We start from the raw sequence: 19,105 nt of genomic DNA, 5'->3' as shown, positions 1-19,105 counted from the left end.
AAATTAATTAACTACACAAATGAGACCAACATTATCTAAATCATGCATTTACCAATATTCACATGTTCCATAAAGCATAAAGAGGTAGTAAAGTATTACCTCGATTTTCGTGCCATACTCATCGACCATATAAATTCCATTCGAACGCCTTTGATCTTTAATTCAACTTCCAATATTTCCTCGGATCCATACCAACAGAAATTATATAAAAACGGAGCTTAATTCCGAAAAACATATCAAATCGGGTGATAAATCAGTCAAAAACAGCTTATTGGGTTCGAGGTTGGCAAAACAGATTCGGGATGTCGAAAATATAATATAGGACTTTTCAAAAATTTTGACTTTTTGGTTAAAGTCAACGGGTTTGACTGGAAATTTCGAGGCTTTCAAGTTTGAATTTCGAAAAACGGACTGTGGAATCGAACTCAGAACGTCGAAAAATGTCATGATAGGTGTACCTGGAAAAAGTCAACGGTCGTTCAACGCCGGTCAATGTTTTGGTCAACTGTGGTCAACGGTCAACAGTCAACAGTCATCAGTTTTACACAAATATCACCATAACAGAAATTAATTACAAAATTAGCCACCTTCTAAAAATATTTACAAAACTAACACCCGAATTTTACACAAATATCATCCTAACAGTAATTAATTACAAAATTAACACCCCTACACGCAGTGATGGCGCGTGAACAGTGATACGGTGTCGGAAAATCCCGAAAAAATTCTTAATAATTATTTTAAGGCATTTTGAGACACTTACCAAGCTCGATTCACAATTTTGAACGGTGGAGAGTTTGATTCTGAAACATCAAAAACTTTGATTTTCTCACCCTCCACGTGCCGGCGACGATGGAGAAACGGAGGATACCGGTGGACTCGAAACGATGCAAGAAACACGATGGTGCGGGAGGTGTCGAAAACGGATGGTCGGATTGTCGTGAATCGACGAAAAACCAACTGAAATCGAGTTAATACCAACAATACTTCCGACTGAAATTAACGACGAACAACGACGATTCACAGCGAAAGGTTTGAGGGGTTTTGTTCATCGGTCGACAACAAACACAATGGTGGTTTCGGTTCGTCGATCGGAGGTCAGACGGTGAGTAGATCGAAGTTGAAAGGAGGGTTGAAGGGGAAGGGAAACTGAAAAACAATCTGGAAACTGCGCATGGTGAAGGGGGTTATATTTTCTCCTAAAGAAAAATGGTTAAACTATGAGTTTAGCCACTGAATTTCCTGCACTTTATAAAACGGTCTGCCAACTTTGAAATTTTACAATTTAATCATCAATTTTATTCCAAAATACCAATTAAATCCAATAATTTATAATTTCTTAATTTTTAGCCCCTAAATTGAGGTGTGACAATTCTCCCCTCCTTAAAAGAATTTCATCCTCGAAATTCATTCATGTCACGTTATTGCAGAAATGAAACTTCAATCAGTTTTTCATATCTTTCATGTATCTCTTATAGAAATACGGATCCTCCAATAATCCTTAACCAGTTGAGTATACATTCTTATCAGAACTCTCCCTCATTTCAATAAAAGAGTCCGAACAAAAATTTCCTTGAATAATAAATTCAGCCTTGGTCATGAGAATAGGCTCATAGAGCAGTAGCATATCCCAATTTCATTTGCGGAGTCGAGTCAGAATTTCTCAGATGATTAACTCTCACATGGCTCGTGAGGTGCTTTACAGTGTTTAGACAGATGTTACTGGTACTCCTTTTTGTACAAGTATAGCCTTAGTGGATAGAAACTTTAGTTTACTCGTTATAGATAGGGACTCAGCCCTGGAGTTCCAGCTCAGAGAGGAACGATTGTAGTCTAGGGGCATGTATTGATCAGACATCTTTTGAAATTCAATCGACCAGTCTATCTTGAAAAAATTTGACTCAAACCAAAGCTCTTATACCACTAAATGTAACCCCCCCAGACCGATGTGGTTAACCTGATCTGATCTGGAGTGTCACATTAGGGCCACCGAAGCGACCCACCATAAAAATAGCAGAAAATGTAAAACTTTTATTAAAACATGTAACTTATAAAATGATTTATCATTATGCATAAATAAAACAAATTTTTAGACTTGTATATAAAACAAAATACAATTACATGCCCCTTAATCACATATACCATACTCTACAAACAACGCCGGAAAAACTCCTTTACTGAAGTTGATAGCTGCACTAGTACAATTCTTTTAACCTACAATGGTGAGTAATAGAGTGAGCTTCGGAAAGCTCAGTAATACAGAACTACCAGATGATGCTGAAGAACATGCAGATACAAATAAACATGTATTTCCTTAGCGGTTCAGATATCCACAGATTTTTATATTGAGCGGAAATCCTACTAATATTTCAGGCAATAACAGATAGTATTCATTTCAGATGGAACAATATTTGGGATGTTTAGGTTCAGGAGATCATAATAGGTTTTCTAGTGTGTTCCCATAAAACCAGTAAAAAAATACATGTCTTTTTAAAACATATATATATACATCCCCATCCTTTCACAATCTGTTTGTGTAGGTTCCCCGGAACCATACACCCCACACAACCAGTGAGGCTCTGAGCACACAGCTGAGAAGCCTGCAGATATACTTCCTCCAACAATAAACCCCCCATATAAAACATTTTTCCGTTAGTAAACGGAGATATCAGAAATCAAAACAGAATTCAGATCAGATATCAAAACAGAATTCAGATCAGATATCATAACAGAATCCAGATCAGAAATCAGAACATAATTCAGGTAATGTATCAGAACATAATTCAAGTCAGAAATCAAATAAAATATTTATGTGATTAGGGAACACACCAGAGTTTATGGATATTATTCAGATGTACATGATAATCTTAACAGGCAGAGACACACGGATCTTCAGTATACCGATAGAATGTCGGAATTTAGAATCACTATTGGAAGAGTTCAATAACTGATGGAATAATCAGTTATTCAGAATGTGACTTGAGCTGATAAGGAAGAACTAAGATTCAAAACCTTTACAATCTATGTCGATTGATTGGATTATTGAACAACTCCAGATGAATAGCTCCCATAACTAATACTTGTCAACTTGTCAATTCATTAACCTTCCAGAGTATTTACTCTTTAATACCAAATATTATTATCCATAGATCATCTTCTGAGTCATCACTAAACAGATCTTAAGGAGACGAACAAATATTCTAATGGTCTTTATTTCATTTCCATGTTTCAACTATACCAGGAAATATCAACGTACTTGATTTGTGGTTCATAATCCATAGGGATGATACATCACATAAGTTCATCAGAGTTTCCAAACTTATTCCAATCTCTTACTTAATCCTCAGTCCTTGAGATTACTTAGTTCATTTAGCAGTCAAATCCTTTACAGTTACTTCAAGGTTTTTCATAGTAATTCAGACGTTTCTGAATTTCAGATACATATTGTACTCTTGTTATGTTCAATTTGGTCTTCATGGTTGATTTGTCTAACGAATATCCCCTTTTTAGTACAGAATGTGATCTAGAATTGAGCTGATCTGAATACTTCAAAAATTATCATCAGACCAAACTTGAGAAGTCGAATACGCATTCAAGTGACATCTATGTCGTTCTGGTACTGATATAACACTAGCATTGGTTGCTCGGCTTAATATGTGATCCATAACTTCTAAGATCAGTACCACACTCATATTTACTTAGATTCCTTAATAAATCCAAAACATCTACTCCGTCTAGGCCATAAGGAAATTTTAGTCATTTTAGTGCTTAATGTTTTTCCTTCTATTTCAAAGCTTGAAGATATTCATTCATTCCTGGCTTGGCGATACTCTTGAGTCATTTCCATTACAGGGGTATTTTGGTCATTTTACTAATCCAGCGTATTTTAACCCTTTATAACCCATCTGATCTTATTATTTAATTTAAATGTACCATCATTTCCAGTTCTTTCGAACAATTCTGACAAAAGAGCACCCTCAATAATTTATTCTTAATTCGGAGATTTTCAGGTCAATTGCCTTCTCAGAAGTTACAAACATGTTATCAGGAATTTTCTGTACAAAGAATGATCTTAACCATTAAAATATATAATTTATCGAGTTAAGTATAAATTCTCAAAGTACTTTCTCATTCAGGGTTAACTCATACTAGTTTACCTCTCAAGGGTATTTTCATAATTTCTTAACCAGATAATTTCGGTATTAACTCTTAACGAAGATAATTATAATTTAGAGATCTTATGGTCAATTGCTTTCCCGAACATTTTCTTATCTTGAAATGATTCTTTAACAGACTTCTAGTATCTTGAACAAACCCTCTTAGGTTAAAAACCGATTATCTATATTTTCTAAGCAAAACTAGCATTTCTTATGCACATCAGTAGTTTCATCAGATCAATATGTTTTTAAAGACCTCTTATCCAACTTCCATAGTCAAATCTTGTCTTTTTTATAACTTAATGGTATTTTCGTAATTTTACCCTAACGAAGTATTCTTATAATTTCTCATCCAAGTGTCTTTAACATTTAACTTTTGATGAAATAAATTATAAATTACAGATCTAGGTTGATTTCTTTATCACTAAGCATAGAACTTGTAATTTAATTCTAACAATCCCTCAATTTCTTATAAAAGTCATTTGAACCATAATCAATTACTGAACCTTTTTATCGTATTCAAATCGAGTGTAGAAATTAATTACCTACACAAATGAGACCAACATTATCTCAATAATGCATTTACCAATATTCACATGTACCATAAAGCATAAAGAGGTAGTAAAGTATTACCTCAATTTTCGTGCCATACTGATCGACCATATAAATTCCATTCGAACATCTTTGATCTTTAATTCAATTTTCAATATTTCCTCGGATCCATATCAACAGAAATTACATAAAAAAGGAGCTTAATTCCGAAAAACAGATCGAATCGGGTGATAAATTAGTCAAAAACAGCTTACCAGGTTCGAGTTTGGTGAAACGGACCCGAAAAATGGATTCTAGACTTCGAAAACATAAAATATGACTTTTTGAAATTTTTGACTTTTCAGTTAAAGTCAAAGTCAATGGGTTTGACAGGAAATTTCGAGGCTTTCGGGTCTGAATTTCAAAAAACGGACTGCGAAATCGAACTCAGAACGTCGAAAAATGTCATGATAGATGTACCCGGAAAAAGACAACGGTTGTTCAACGCTCGGTCAACGTCGGTCAAAGTTCAGGTCAACTGTGGTCAACGCCGGTCAACGGTCAGTCAACAGTTTTACATAAATATCACCCTAATAGAAATTAATTATAAAATTAGACATTTTCTAAAAATATTTACAAAACTAACACGCGAATTTTACATAAATCACCCTAAAAAAAATCAATTACAAAATTAGCACCCCCTACACGTAGAGGTGCACAAAAAATCCGAATATCCGATTTTGTCTAAAAAATATCCGAAACCGGATTTTGGAAAAATCGGTTTTTTTAAACCGGATCGGATATTTAAAAACCGGATAGTATAACCGGTTTGTGAAAAAATTGAACGACCGGTTTTTTTACCGGATTAAAAACTGGTTTTTTTCAAACCGGATAAAAAACCGGTTTTTATCCGGAAAAAAATCCGGTTTTTTTAAAAAACTGGATTTTTATCCGAAAAAATCTGGTTTTTTTTTAAAAAACCGGTTTTTTTACAAACCGAAACCGGTTACACCTGTTACACCATCCAGCCCTCCAAACCGGTTAAAATCCGATCCGGTTTTTTTAAAATCCGGTTTTTGGATTGGGGGAAAAAACCGGATCGGTTTTTATCCGATCCGGATTGGATTGAAATCTGGCTTATGTGCATCTCTACCTACACGCAGTGACGGCGCGTGAACAGTGATACGGTGTCGGAAAATTCCTGCAAAAATTCCTAATAATTATTTTAAGGAATTTTGAGACACTTACCGAGCTCGATTCACAATTTTTGAACGGTGGAGAGCTCGATTCCGAAACATCAAAAACTTTAACTTTCTCACCCTTTCACGTGCCGGCGACGACGGAGAAACAGAAGACACCGACAGACTCGGAACGATGCAAGAAACACGATGGTGCGGGAGGTGTCGAAAACGGATGGTCGGATTGTCGTGAATCGACGAAAAACCAACTTAAATCGAGTTAATACCGACGATACTTCCGACTGAAATTAACGACGACGATTCACGACGAAAGGTTTGAGGGGTTTTGTTCATCGGTTGACAACGAACATGATGGTGGTTTCGGTTTGTCGATCGGAGGTCGGACGTTAAGTATATCGAAGTTGAAAGGAGGGGTTGAAGGTGAAGGAAAACTGAAAAACAATCTGAAACTGCGTACAGGGAAGTGGTTATATTTTCTCTTGAAGAAAAATGGTTAAACTATGAATTTAGCCGATGAATTTCTTGCACTTTATAAAATGGTCTATCAACTTTAAAATTTTTCAATTTAATCCTTAATTTTCTTCCAAAATACCAATTAAATCCAATACTTTATAATTTCTGAATTTTTAACCCTTAAATTGGGGTGTGACATTGGTGGTCTGAGCTTTAACCGGAGTCGCACTGCCATCGTGGCAAACATCGGCTTCTTCTTCCTTCTTTTGCGTTTGGATCTTGGCTAATCCCTTGACTCCAACTCAATTGCTCGCCATAATACTTGTTAATAGGACGGACACAAAATATTCTATGCTAAGAGTTAACCACTTAAACGAATCATAACTATTTATAAGTAAGAGATACGAACCAGCTGCTTAATTTCAGCTCGAAATCAGGACAAGGAAGACGAAAAAAAAAGATAAAAATTATTAGTAAGAGTTGGATTCGACAATTATCCAACTAGATTGTAGACATGTTGCAATATATAAGAGGCTTCAGCTGATCAGGAAACTTGAAAAGCTTGGTTGATTCAACCATTTTTTTTTATTTTTTTGAAGAAATTTTCAAATATTGCTTTGAAGACATAAGGGTGTTCGTTTATTGATTGAATCTGTCACCCAAATTTTATTTTATTTTCTTTAAATAATTTTATTTAATACTTGTATTCAATATATATTGCACATGAATTTGTTGATATTAATATACATTTTCTACAATTGAAAAAAAGGTTTGAACCCTAAGTTTGTAGAAGTTACTCAGATACATTAGTTGAAGTTTATGAAAAGGTGGATATATGATTGGAATTCACGAGTAGATAGATAGGTGAAGGGTAATTAGCAAGTAAATGAAATTTAGAAAATCAAATTTGTATAAATCACTTTGGAAGACACATACATCATCCGACGATTTAAGAAAATATTGGTAATGATCAAATTTGTTAAATTACATGCATGCCCGCAAATTAGTAATGTTGTAGTTCGGAGGATGCCTTTCCAAAGACACTCGATAATTTATACGTCTTTTAAATGTCACCAGATAATCTAGACGTCGTCTATCAAGTACTATAACAATAATCATAGATGAGACAATAATTTTCTCAACACTTTCTATGAGGTAATTTTTAAAAAATATTATTCGAAAAAGTTGGAAGCATGGAAAATGAGGTGGTTAAATTAACAATTTGTAATTTATTTTTGTTGATACGGGTAGTAGTTATTGGTTTTAAATAATTTTATTGACGGAATAGTGATTGATTAACTTAAAATATAATTTTATAATTAATATAAGTTTTTTATATTGTTTATTTAAATAAAATAAACTATTAATTATTATTCAAATAAAAATGTAAAATTGAACGGATTTAATTGATTAAAATTGTTTTTAAAACATTATTTGAAATTAAATTCAAAATTTAATATTACTCAAAAACTTTATTTTAACGGAGGTGTTTTTTAATCAAATATCCAGTCGACAACCCTAAACTTTTTCTAAACATTGATGGACCAGATGTTGCATATTGACCTTAATTAAGTCACAAGTCTAACCATATCTGCCTTAAAAGGTTTTTAGAATAATTTAAACCTAGATTTTATTGATCATACCTCGAATATAATAAATAAATAAATATGGAAGTTTCTGATAACTTTATTCAGAAGTGGTGGGGTTCATGATAAGTCATTATTATTTATTTGAATGAAAAATTTATTGAACTGAATACTTGAGAATTGTAGAGATTAAAGGGTGAAAAAAAAATCTAAAATATATAGGGACAGCGTCTTTTTATAATAGAGTTAAATTTGTTTTTTATATATCTCGACGATATTATTCTTAGGTGTTATATAGAGTTAACTGATATGTAAATTATAAGAGTATCAACGAAACTAATGTGAATAATTCAAAATTATTATGGGATATGTCACACTCGTCTAATAATAAAATGAAAAGAAAAAAATGAAAAAAATGAGGAAAATGGGGTTATATAGCTCGATCAAAACTACGGTGTTTCAAGGGTTAGGGCTTTTGATATCACCACTTGGTCAAATCACACCTACGACCATCCAAATTTCATCATCTTACATTTTGGTCACCAATTTCAATTTAATTTAGGGTAAAGTATAGTAATGGTCACTGAACTTTTCTTAAGCATTCATTTAAGTCCCCCAACTTTTAAAACTTATAATACAATCCCCCAACATTTAATATATTTGCAATATGGTCCCCCAATATTTAGTTCGTTTACAATATGGTCCCCGACGTAATTGTTGGGGGACCATATTGCAAACGGAATAAATGTTAGGAGACTATATTGCAAGTTTTAAAAGTTGAAAGACCTAAATGAAAGTTTTAGAAAAGTTCAGTGACCCTTACTATACTTTACCCTTTATTTTATTTAAACATTGAAATTATATATATATATATATATGTTTAAGATTTTAATCAATTTATTTTTAGGAGGAAAAAAAAGCAAAACAGACGGGACATTACTAGAAACACCTCTGCTCATACAGAACCGATATCTGTTTTAAACCGTCTCGAATACACTTGTTTTCCAAGATATAAATCTGAAGTCAGATACAAGTTTGAATAAGAAACCAACTGTAACTTTGAATGAATCTAATAAGGTTGATATCTGACGAAACCTAGTGAGAATCCAAATGAAAATATGTTAATTGCAAACGCATTGTAAACCTTGAAGAGTACCAACATCAAAACAGTTTTCCACTCTGTTACCGAACAAGATGCTGGAAACACGTTAGCATTCCAACCGGAACATCCTCCTGAAGATGAAGAACAAGAACAAGATTTTCAAGCTCCAGTCTCCACTGCTAGTTGAGAGGGCAATGGTAAAGCAGAACATTCGATCATCACTGGCCGAAAACTTAAACTGTTTTTTTTTTTTTTTAAATATGATTTGACACTGGTGTGAGTTGTTCTTGAAGCCAAAAACGTAATCTACAGTACTGTTGGTGTATTTACAGACACTAAATAACCACAACTGGCCGAAGGCTTGAAACTATTTTCACCAATAAAGCAGAGCAAGCACGACAAAGAAACCAATCAACAAAAGAAGATTCTTCAATACATTATCTGCCTGCTACCACCGAGTCGTCGGTGGGGGGAACCCATGAGCATGACCACTATGAAACGTATGGAATCCACAAGGAAATCCTGAAGGTGTTCCATACACAGCAGGATCTGGATATCCATGAAACTGAATATTGAACAAGGATGGCAATAAGCCTCCAAAACCCATTGTGAAGTTACCGATTCTTGCAGTTGCCATTGGAACAAAACCGCCCATTAGTCCAATCCCGTAATTCACAAACTGGTTTGTTTCCCGGGGTGGAGGAGGAGCAGTTGCTGGTCTTTGTCCTGCTGGGCGGTTGGGGATTTCCATACCCGGATACGATTTAGAGCGCAGATCAGTCTGGTTTTTGCCTCTGCCATAAAGGGGAACAAGTTTTTCCTCTTGTACGAGGGCCTTGCAAACCGGGCATTCTTGACAATTAGAGTGATGGTGCAACCACCGGTATAGACATGGCCAGCAGAATAGATGACCACAAAGTGTGACGATTGGATCTTGAGCCAATTCAAAGCAGATATTGCATTCGAAATCACCAGCATCATTAGCATTACTACTACTCGAGCAAGATTGACTTGGGGGAGGCATGCTTGTTGATTCCCCAAAACCACTCACCATTGCTTATATACCTAAACCAAAAGATCAAAATATCACGAGGAAAATGCACGAATTGAAAGGGCAAAACTTAAATAAAAAAATCCAGAAATTCAAGTTATGGAATTAAAAGAAAACATCACCACTTTCAGTCAATCACTCCAAACCCAGTTCTCATTTTTCAAAAAAATCCACCACAAACCTTATAGAACTCTAAAAATCAAATCTTTCGAATTCATCAAATTATTCCCATAAACGATACTAATCATTAGCCAATCTCAACAATTTATTAGATTTAGGCAAAAAAAATGAAAACCCTAATCTAAAATCAGAATATAAATCAAATTTTAAAAACTCCCAGAAAAATATAGAAACACGACCGCATCTGCATTCATCACAAAGTATAATCTAACAAAATTATAAATTAAAAGAAAAACGAGACAGATCTAAGAATTGGGTAAAAGAAACTAACCTGAGAATTCAAAGAATTGATTGATAGAGTCAAGGGCCAAGTTTCTTAAATTGGTGTTAATTACTTTCGGGAAGATTTGAGGGTACTCGAAAATTTCCGTGTTGTTTATTCCAACTCTAAGCCAATTTAGAGTGGGAATTGAAGATTCTTTTTATATATAACTTTCAAAGAAATTTTCGCTCGGAAATTGGAAGCGAAACTACCCGAATTTAATTATTTTATATTTTATAATTTGTAAATAAAATAAGGGTAAAGTATAGTAATGATCACTGAACTTTTATAAATATTTCATTTAGATCCCAAAACTTTTAAAACTTTCAATATAGTCCCCCAACATTTTTTCTGTTTGCAATATGGTCCCCCAACAGTTACGCCGGGGACCATATTGCAAACGGACTAAATGTTGGGGGACCATATTGCAAACGGACTAAATGTTGGGGGACTGGATTGCAAGTTTTAAAAGTTGGGGGATCTAAATGAAAGCTTTAGAAAAGTTCAATGATCATTACTATACTTTACTCTTTAATTTATTTTATTTTAAAATTATGTCCTCATTTCGTTATTTTCATTTTTATGTATTAAATATTAACTATTTGGTTTATTTTTCTTTTAGGTCCCTTAACATTTAGCGTGTTTTTGGAAATAGGTCCCTCGACTTTGTTAATTGTTTGAAATGTGTAGACCCCAATTGCATGATTTTCCATTATTATTATATCTTATAAAAAGAGAGAAATTGTCTTTAGATCCTTTGAACTTGTCTGTCTTTACATTTTAGTCACTGCACTTTTAGCTAATATTATTTGGGTAAATTACTGATTTTAAATGTTAGTTTCTGACTTATTGCATGTTAGTCCTTCGTATTTATTTTATGTTAGGATGCTTTATTTACATTTTTAGTCACTGTAACTTGACATTGTCTTCATTTTGATATTAATTTTCGTTGAATCTTCATGGATTAATGTGGATTATTACGTTAATGTCCTTTTCTTTTTGTAGTTGTGATTTGTTTTTCTTTACTTCATTTTATTTTATTTAGTTCAATAGAATATAGTAAAATATATTTTTACGGTATATTAAATATGTATGATGTTTATACATATATTTTTCAAGAAACTTATGCATATGTCTGTTTTTAAAAAAATGTTTTTAGTGTTGATTGAGAACTTATTTTAATAATTTTTATGGTTAATATTATAAAATGATGTGAGAATTTCAGCAATTGTTTGACTAACATAAGGAAGACCTCCAAAAATCTGGAGTGCCCTTCTTAGGGTTATTCAAATAAAAATTGTATTTTATCATTTATTTGTCATGTTAGGTGGTTATTTATTCTGTTTTGCATATTACATTTATTATTGTTGTATTCATGATTATGCATTTGATTACTCGTTTCCTACAAGATTACAAGGTAATATTGTCTTGCAGTTAACGAAATTACGTCCAACATAACTGGATTTTAATTTCTGTTAATTCATGTAGCAAGAGTACATCATTTTTAAATAAAATCGAGTGAATTAAATCTTTCATCGAGTCAAATATTTTAAAACTCAGTCTAAAAAATCATAGAAATGAAAAGGGTCGTAATTTAAATTTTGAGTTCAAATTTGTAAAATTTCATCATTTCTGACAACGTATAATCGAGATGTACCAATCTTTGGCGTTGTGGGGGTACTTACCCTTCCCCATGTGTAACCAACTCTCGAATCCTTAAAAATGAATTTCTGGTTAAACGCAGACCAATTTTCGCCTTTAAATGATTTTTCTAAAATTCATTTAAAAGACGTTTTCTGGGTATTCGGCCTAACTAACCAAAATATCGATGACGACTCCAGTCTTTTTTGAACTAATTCAATTTTTAAAATCGACATTCCTCGAAAGTTCTGTCATACATATATTTTTCGACGCCTTGGGTGAAAAACGGTGACGACAAAATCTTAAATTTAAATAATACAATTAATAATAATAATAATAATAATAATAATAATAATAATAATAATAATAATAAAATTCTTCTTGTGTAAAAAAAATCTAATACCAATAATTTTTTTTACTATATAATTTAAATAAAGATTGGGATCAAACGGAGTTATAGCGATGGAATCAAACAAATAAACATACTTTTCAAGCAAACGTCATTTTTAGGGAGTTGAGTACAAACAAGATATGACGACGGAAGATACCTGGAGACTCCATCAAGTACGAAACTCTTTTTCCTTTACAAAGTAACCAAACTTTGATTTTAACCCACCAGGCAATAATGTAATTTTCAGTTATAAATAGGAATCATTTTAGAAATTATATAGCTTGAAGGTTATAATTTATATATTAGTCAAATATATAGTATTTATGGGTGGGAATATGAATGGATTGAAAGCAATTGCCTATCTTAAAATTTTAAAATTTTATATATTTTAAATATTTTTTATAAATAATCTATATTTAAATTATCTAAAGAGAAATATGCTAATATATTCAACTTTCTGTTTTTCTTGTCTTTGCATTAAAGACTACATTAATTGTATAATGAGGCATGTGGAAATTGAATGCCTTTTGTCAACTTTTGAATTTCAAAAGTTAAATAATTTATTAAAAAGTTTTAATAGTCAAAAAGATTATTAATTTTTTTAAAGATATATATATTTGAGTAAATATGTTTGCATGATGTATATATAAGAATGACAATTTAATTTGAAATTAATGGATTTTGATCTGACCTCATACGGTCGGATTTTTATATAAAAAAATTCGGGTTCGTGCTTTATATAAAACGAGATCGGGTTCGAGTGTAGGATGAAAGCCTATGACTCGACTCGATATGGAAAGATAGTTCAATTTTTTCATATATATTTATGAATAATTACTATAATAACCCTATCTATATAATTTTTTAATTAAGTTCTCATTTTAATTCAAGTCGACCTGGGGGTGGAAGTTTAATTATTATTAACAAATCAAACAAGTAAGTTGCCTCCTTTGCTCTCTCCATGTATTAACGCAATAGAATCTGTTTCCAAATCGTGGTTCGATCCAGCGGATAGACTAGTCTAGCCGCAGCGGCAGGAAGTTTCCTTGTGTCGGCTCGTTTTGCTCCAAGGATTGCATTTGTTATGGTCTTTTAAGTCTTCTAGTCACAGAATTTCCACGTTTTTCTTTTCTTTTTTTATTTTACGTAGAAATTAGTGGGTTTACATGAAAAACAAACATTTTTTTTAATAAATGTTGAAATTTAAATTTATAATTTATGAAATATTTAAACCAGCCTTAAAGTTTACTATTTTCCCATGGAAAGCCTGATCAAATTTCTGAAGCAATCAAGTCTACGCTATTCAATGTTCAACCTTGCACTGCTATGAGCACAATTCTTTTCTTTTTTAAATGTTAACATAAGATGATATTTCACAGGAAAAAAATATATAAAATGAATTTATATCGATTACAATTAAACTAAGGGTAAGCTATGTTATTTGATCACTCAATTATTCTCATGATTTCATTTTAGTCACTCAATTATTCTTTTTTTAAATCATCATCATTAAACTTACATTTTATTCTATTTTAATCACACATCGCTAAAAATAAATAAAATTATTGACGGGTCATTTTATATTTTTTCAATGATACGTGACACTAATTTATGATCAAGGGAGATGTCAGAAAATTTATTTTAGGGTGTCAAGTTTAGAAATTATATTAAGATTTTTTTTTTAAAATGGGAAATTTGAGTTTTAAATTTTCTATTTTACAATATGTACAGTGAATTTCTTTTTAAAATGGTGTTAAAATATTTCTAAAAGAGATGTCATCTTTTTTTTCTTTTATATATTATATATATATATATATATAATTTGTAGGGGCAAAAAAATTAAATTTTTTGGGCTGTCAATTATATATACTGGCTCTACCAGTATTTATGATGACACATCAGGATAATCATTAATTTTTTTAATAATATGTGATCGAAACAAAACAAAAGTTAGGTGACCAAAACGTAACAGTGAGACTAGTTTAGTTATTAAATACGTAATCTATTCTAAAATTAATTTTTTTTTGAATAATATAAAATGATTACAAGAAAAATTATTAGAAATATTTTAACCAATTAATTAATATATTGCAGGGATAAAACCGATTGAATTATAAATTTAAAATTAATAGTTTAGGAATTCACTGAAATTTCATTGATGGTGTCGTGTATATATAAGAAGCCAAAAGCCTACCTCTATATATTCTTTTCCTTTTATCTTCCTTTGTTCTTCACATTTCCCGAAATGGAAGCAATTGCAGCAGCTCAGTTTGGCCGTCGTAAACTTTTTCATCTGGTTTGTGCCCTTTTCTTCTCTTATTAATATTTTCTTTATTTTCCACAGAAAATAAATGGGAAAAAGTATCATAACATCACGGCCAAGAAAACCGAAATTTCTATCCCACAAAACAAACAGGGAAAACGAGTGTTTGCTAAGCCAAATCATGTGAAGTTTTAAAACAATCCAACAGTTGTGTATTTTCATTGTCTAAAGCTGTTCGATGAAATACGCAAATGAAAATAAAACAAAACATTTCAGGTGAGGCATGCGCAAGGCAAGCACAATCTGGAAGCAGAGAAGAGTCGAGATCCATTAACATCGTTTGAATATTTGGATGCTGAACTCTCTCCTCTAGGCTGGCAACAGGTTATTGATCAGAGCTGAATCAGTTTTCCTTCATAAAATGACATTTGTGGTGATGTTTCTGTCTCTCTTTAATAGGTTCGTGATCAGCGAAAAGATGTTTGTTCAAGTGGATTGCTAAAGGGGATTGAAGTGGTGATTTCTTCACCTATGTCAAGGTACCAAAAATTCTCTCATCTTTTGATCAAGGATCCCTTCAATCCCTCTAAAATTTTGGGGTGATGTTTCCAGGACACTTCAAACAGCTGTTGGAATTTTTCATGGTGAAGACGATGAAGAATTCACAACCGTCGATCGGCCTCCGATTATAGCATATGAACTTTGCCGAGAACGACTGGTATGTTCTAACTTGAACTAGAGCTAGCATAGATCAGGCAAGGGTCACATGTGAGTTCCACACTTAGATATATGCATTCGTTATGGAAAAGTATCATCTGGAAATATACATAATAATTAGAGATGTACGCATGATTTTATTTTAAATAATGTAAATATAAGAAAATTTATTAATATTCTAAAAATATAAAATTAAATAATTAATAAAAGTATTTAAATTTTATGAACAATAAAATTTTCAAGAAGTGCCAACATCTCCTTGATTTATCTCTAAACAAAATTGTTTGAGTTAGGTCTTTGTTTTTTCATCTTCCCATAAAATAATCCATGCATCCACCCGTTAATCAAGCAAGTTTTTGGCCCACGCGGTGTTCTCTTCACATGGAGTGGTCAGTACCAAAGAAACCAGAAGGAAGGAAAAACAAAGGATGAGGTCATGAAAGGAAAAAACACATTTGGTTTAATGGCAAAAGTGCCCAGATAACGTTACAGAGAGTATTTAATTCTCATACTAATGTGTTCATCTGATTAATTCTTCAATCACCAAATAGAATTAATTGAACTACCCATAGTAGGGACGGGACATTTAAACTTTTTTGTTTAATAATATTTTAAATTCATGTTAATTTGAATATTTATTAAATTAAATTTTACTTTTTTATTTTAAATTTAATATTATTAAATTTTCAAAAATTTTAAATTAAATAACTTTATATTGTAATGCTTGATCTCAATTATAAGAGTTGGTGTTTAACATACTAAAAATTTAACTGAGTATTATGTTTCAAAAAAAAAATAACTGAGTATTTAAAGCAATGTACAAAACAACTTTTAGCCATTGAGGTTGACAAATTTTTCAAACTTAATCCTTCAATTTTATTTTAATTGCATTAGTCTCTAAACCTAGCAACTTTTCCAAATTTAGTTTGAATGATTTGACACTTTGATAATGTGCCACATCATGAAAAGGACTAAAAATTGATCAAAAATTCAAATTCAATGATTAATATAGAAAAAAGTAAAAAATCAAGTAAAAAGAATTACCAAATTCAAAAACTAAAAATTATTTTATCTCTTCAAAACAATTTTATCTAATTCTCAAACTGCTCTCTCTCATATATAAAAAACATGACTAAATAATAATGTTAATAATAATAGGCAGAGAAAATACCTTAAAAGTAATAGTGTAAATTGATGTATTTTTTCTTTCTTTCTCTCCATACCCAAAGAAGGAAATAAAACAAAGAAAAATCACTTTTTTTATTTTCTTTAAAAAAAACCATCTAAAGTCTAAACAAACAGATATATTGAGTATTGAAAGCTTAATTATGATATTGTTGTGAGATGCAGGGAAAGTTCGAATGTGACAAAAGAAGGAGCATCAGCCATTACCGGTCCCGTTTCCCCGCCGTTGATTTTTCATTGGCAAGTAATACTTTATATTCTCTTGGTTTCCACGGCGGCCTTCGGTTGCTGCATTCATCTCCTCTGCCTTAAAATTTAACAGTGCTTTAATGTTCAGATCGAAAATGAAAATGACATTTTGTGGAAAGGCGGTGATGAAATAGAAACACATGAAGCAGTGAGAGCGAGGGCAATGAAGTTTACCCAATGGTGAGTTTGTTTTCTATAATATCTAATTAAAACCTTTAATTTTACCCGTTTTTAGCATTGTTGTATTAATGCAAATAAACGGTTGATATTAATTTCAATTATCTACTTTTATTCTTTCAATGATTAGAAAATATATAAAACTAGAACAAATTATTTGGGTAAAGTGCACAAACGGTCCCCTGATTATAAGGTGCTTCTTTGTTGAGTCACCTGACTATTAAAAGTTATAAAATGATCCTCTGACTATAGGACGTTTTATTGAGTCTCTTTACTATTAAAAACTACAAAATGGTCGCCCGACTATTCATATGTTCCAAACTCATCATTTTTCGTTAAAAATTTGACGAAAGTCTAAGCTAGGCATTAACCTGCTGATTGAGATATGATAAAAAACTGATCATACAATCTCAAACTATTATCATATTTCAATCAACAAGTTAACATCCAATTTAGGCAACCATCAATATTTTAACAGAAAAAGACGAGTTTAGAACATATGAATTGTCGAGTGATAATTTTGTACTTTCTCACCAAAACAATGCCTTATAGTTGAAGGATTATTTTGTAACTTTTAATAATCCGGAGACTCGATAAAGAAGCGCCGTATAGTAGTTTGATCATTTGTGTATTTTACCCAAATTATTTTCATTCAATATATAATTAAATAAATAATGTTGTAGGCTGTGGGAGAGGGAAGAAAAGGAGATAGCGGTGGTGAGCCATGGAGTGTATTTGCAGCAGGCAATGATTGAACTTGTTAAAAATAATTTGTGTTACCCTTTACACAATGATCCACTCTCTCGGTCAGTCTCATTTCCCTCTTTCATCTGCAAAATTGTTTTTACCTCCAAAATTATTATTATTTTTGGATAAATCAAAATTAATTAATTATTGCCAAGTTTTTTTTTTTTGCAGCTTTAAAAACTGTGAAATCCGTTCGGTTTTCATTTTTTGTGAAAGGTGAGAGCAAATATTTAGCAATTTAATTATAATAAAAAAGAATAATTGAAAAGTTTATTGTTTTTTTTTCTCTCTAAATTATTTATCTATGTGTTTTTAATTTGCATTTTGTAGAATAATTGGACCGGGATCAGATGCTTTCGTAATGAAGAACACTAACTGTGGAAGAATGAGAACCCCTTACGAAATTGAACAACTCCAAATCAAAGATTCTGCCAAAAAGAATGTTTCAGTGGAGGAAGTAGAGGTCACAAATTAATCAACAAAATTACCAACTTCATCTCTTCTCTAGCCAATGAAATCCACATTGTGTTCCGACCCAACAATTTTTGAATTTCTCGTGTGATATTGTATTTAAAATATTTTATAATTTTTGATATTATAAGATGTATGTTAATAATATACTCTCAAAAAATATGTATGATGATTTATATTTTATATATTAAAATAAATTTATATTGACTTATATTTTAATTTAATTTAATAAATCATTTGCCCTTAAATTAAATATATTTTATCGGTTTAACATTCTATTATAGAACTTTTAATGTCCTAAGATTTAATTTTATTATCGAATTATTAAAAAATCATGGATTCCATTCTAAAAAAATCAACGGTAATAGAAACAATGATACATGACACAATGGTCAGCACATGGCTTTGTTGAGAAGGGTAAATAACATATCTTATTTTATTCAGTTCAGACCCTATAAATTTTATTTAATTCTAACTAAATTAACCTTGATTTGAACGTACAACAAATTGCTATTAATTCACTGAATGTTAATGACTAAAGGTTCAAAAAATCTTTACAGGATAAGTGGGTAAAGTATATACTCCATAATTTAGGAAATAAACGATTCATTAAATCTTCTAATTACTATTTCGATGATTTAATCATGTGAATTAATTAGGTTTACATACATCTATAATTAAGAATGCCACGTCATGGTCAATAGTCGGTATTAAATGGATTAGGTACGGCCGACAAATTGCTA

General features: G+C 31.6%; 2 protein-coding genes across 2 annotated transcripts; one reads left to right on the top strand and one right to left on the bottom strand.

Annotated features, from left to right (window-relative positions):
• Window positions 1-9,324: 9,324 nt before the first annotated feature.
• LOC120184509 (E3 ubiquitin-protein ligase RNF185-like) lies at window positions 9,325-10,649 on the bottom strand. The gene is made up of 2 exons (XM_039188951.1): window positions 10,531-10,649; window positions 9,325-10,093 (listed from the first exon to the last, which is right to left on the bottom strand). The coding sequence occupies exon 2, from the start codon at window positions 10,080-10,082 to the stop codon at window positions 9,477-9,479; it is 606 nt and encodes a 201-aa protein (XP_039044882.1). The 5' UTR covers window positions 10,083-10,093; window positions 10,531-10,649; the 3' UTR covers window positions 9,325-9,476.
• Window positions 10,650-14,750: 4,101 nt separating this feature from the next.
• Window positions 14,751-18,442, top strand: LOC120184395 (phosphoglycerate mutase-like protein 1). Its single transcript, XM_039188878.1, has 9 exons — window positions 14,751-14,849; window positions 15,093-15,200; window positions 15,276-15,355; window positions 15,429-15,534; window positions 16,884-16,958; window positions 17,056-17,147; window positions 17,828-17,950; window positions 18,063-18,107; window positions 18,222-18,442. The coding sequence occupies exons 1-9, from the start codon at window positions 14,799-14,801 to the stop codon at window positions 18,364-18,366; spliced, it is 825 nt and encodes a 274-aa protein (XP_039044809.1). The 5' UTR covers window positions 14,751-14,798; the 3' UTR covers window positions 18,367-18,442.
• The last annotated feature ends 663 nt before the right edge of the window (window positions 18,443-19,105 follow it).

This window comes from Hibiscus syriacus, unplaced genomic scaffold, assembly GCF_006381635.1.
Source record: "Hibiscus syriacus cultivar Baekdansim isolate YM2019G1 unplaced genomic scaffold, ASM638163v2 tig00003840_pilon, whole genome shotgun sequence".
NCBI classification, from domain to species: Eukaryota; Viridiplantae; Streptophyta; class Magnoliopsida; order Malvales; family Malvaceae; genus Hibiscus; species Hibiscus syriacus.
This window is presented reverse-complemented; position numbering and strand designations above follow the sequence as displayed.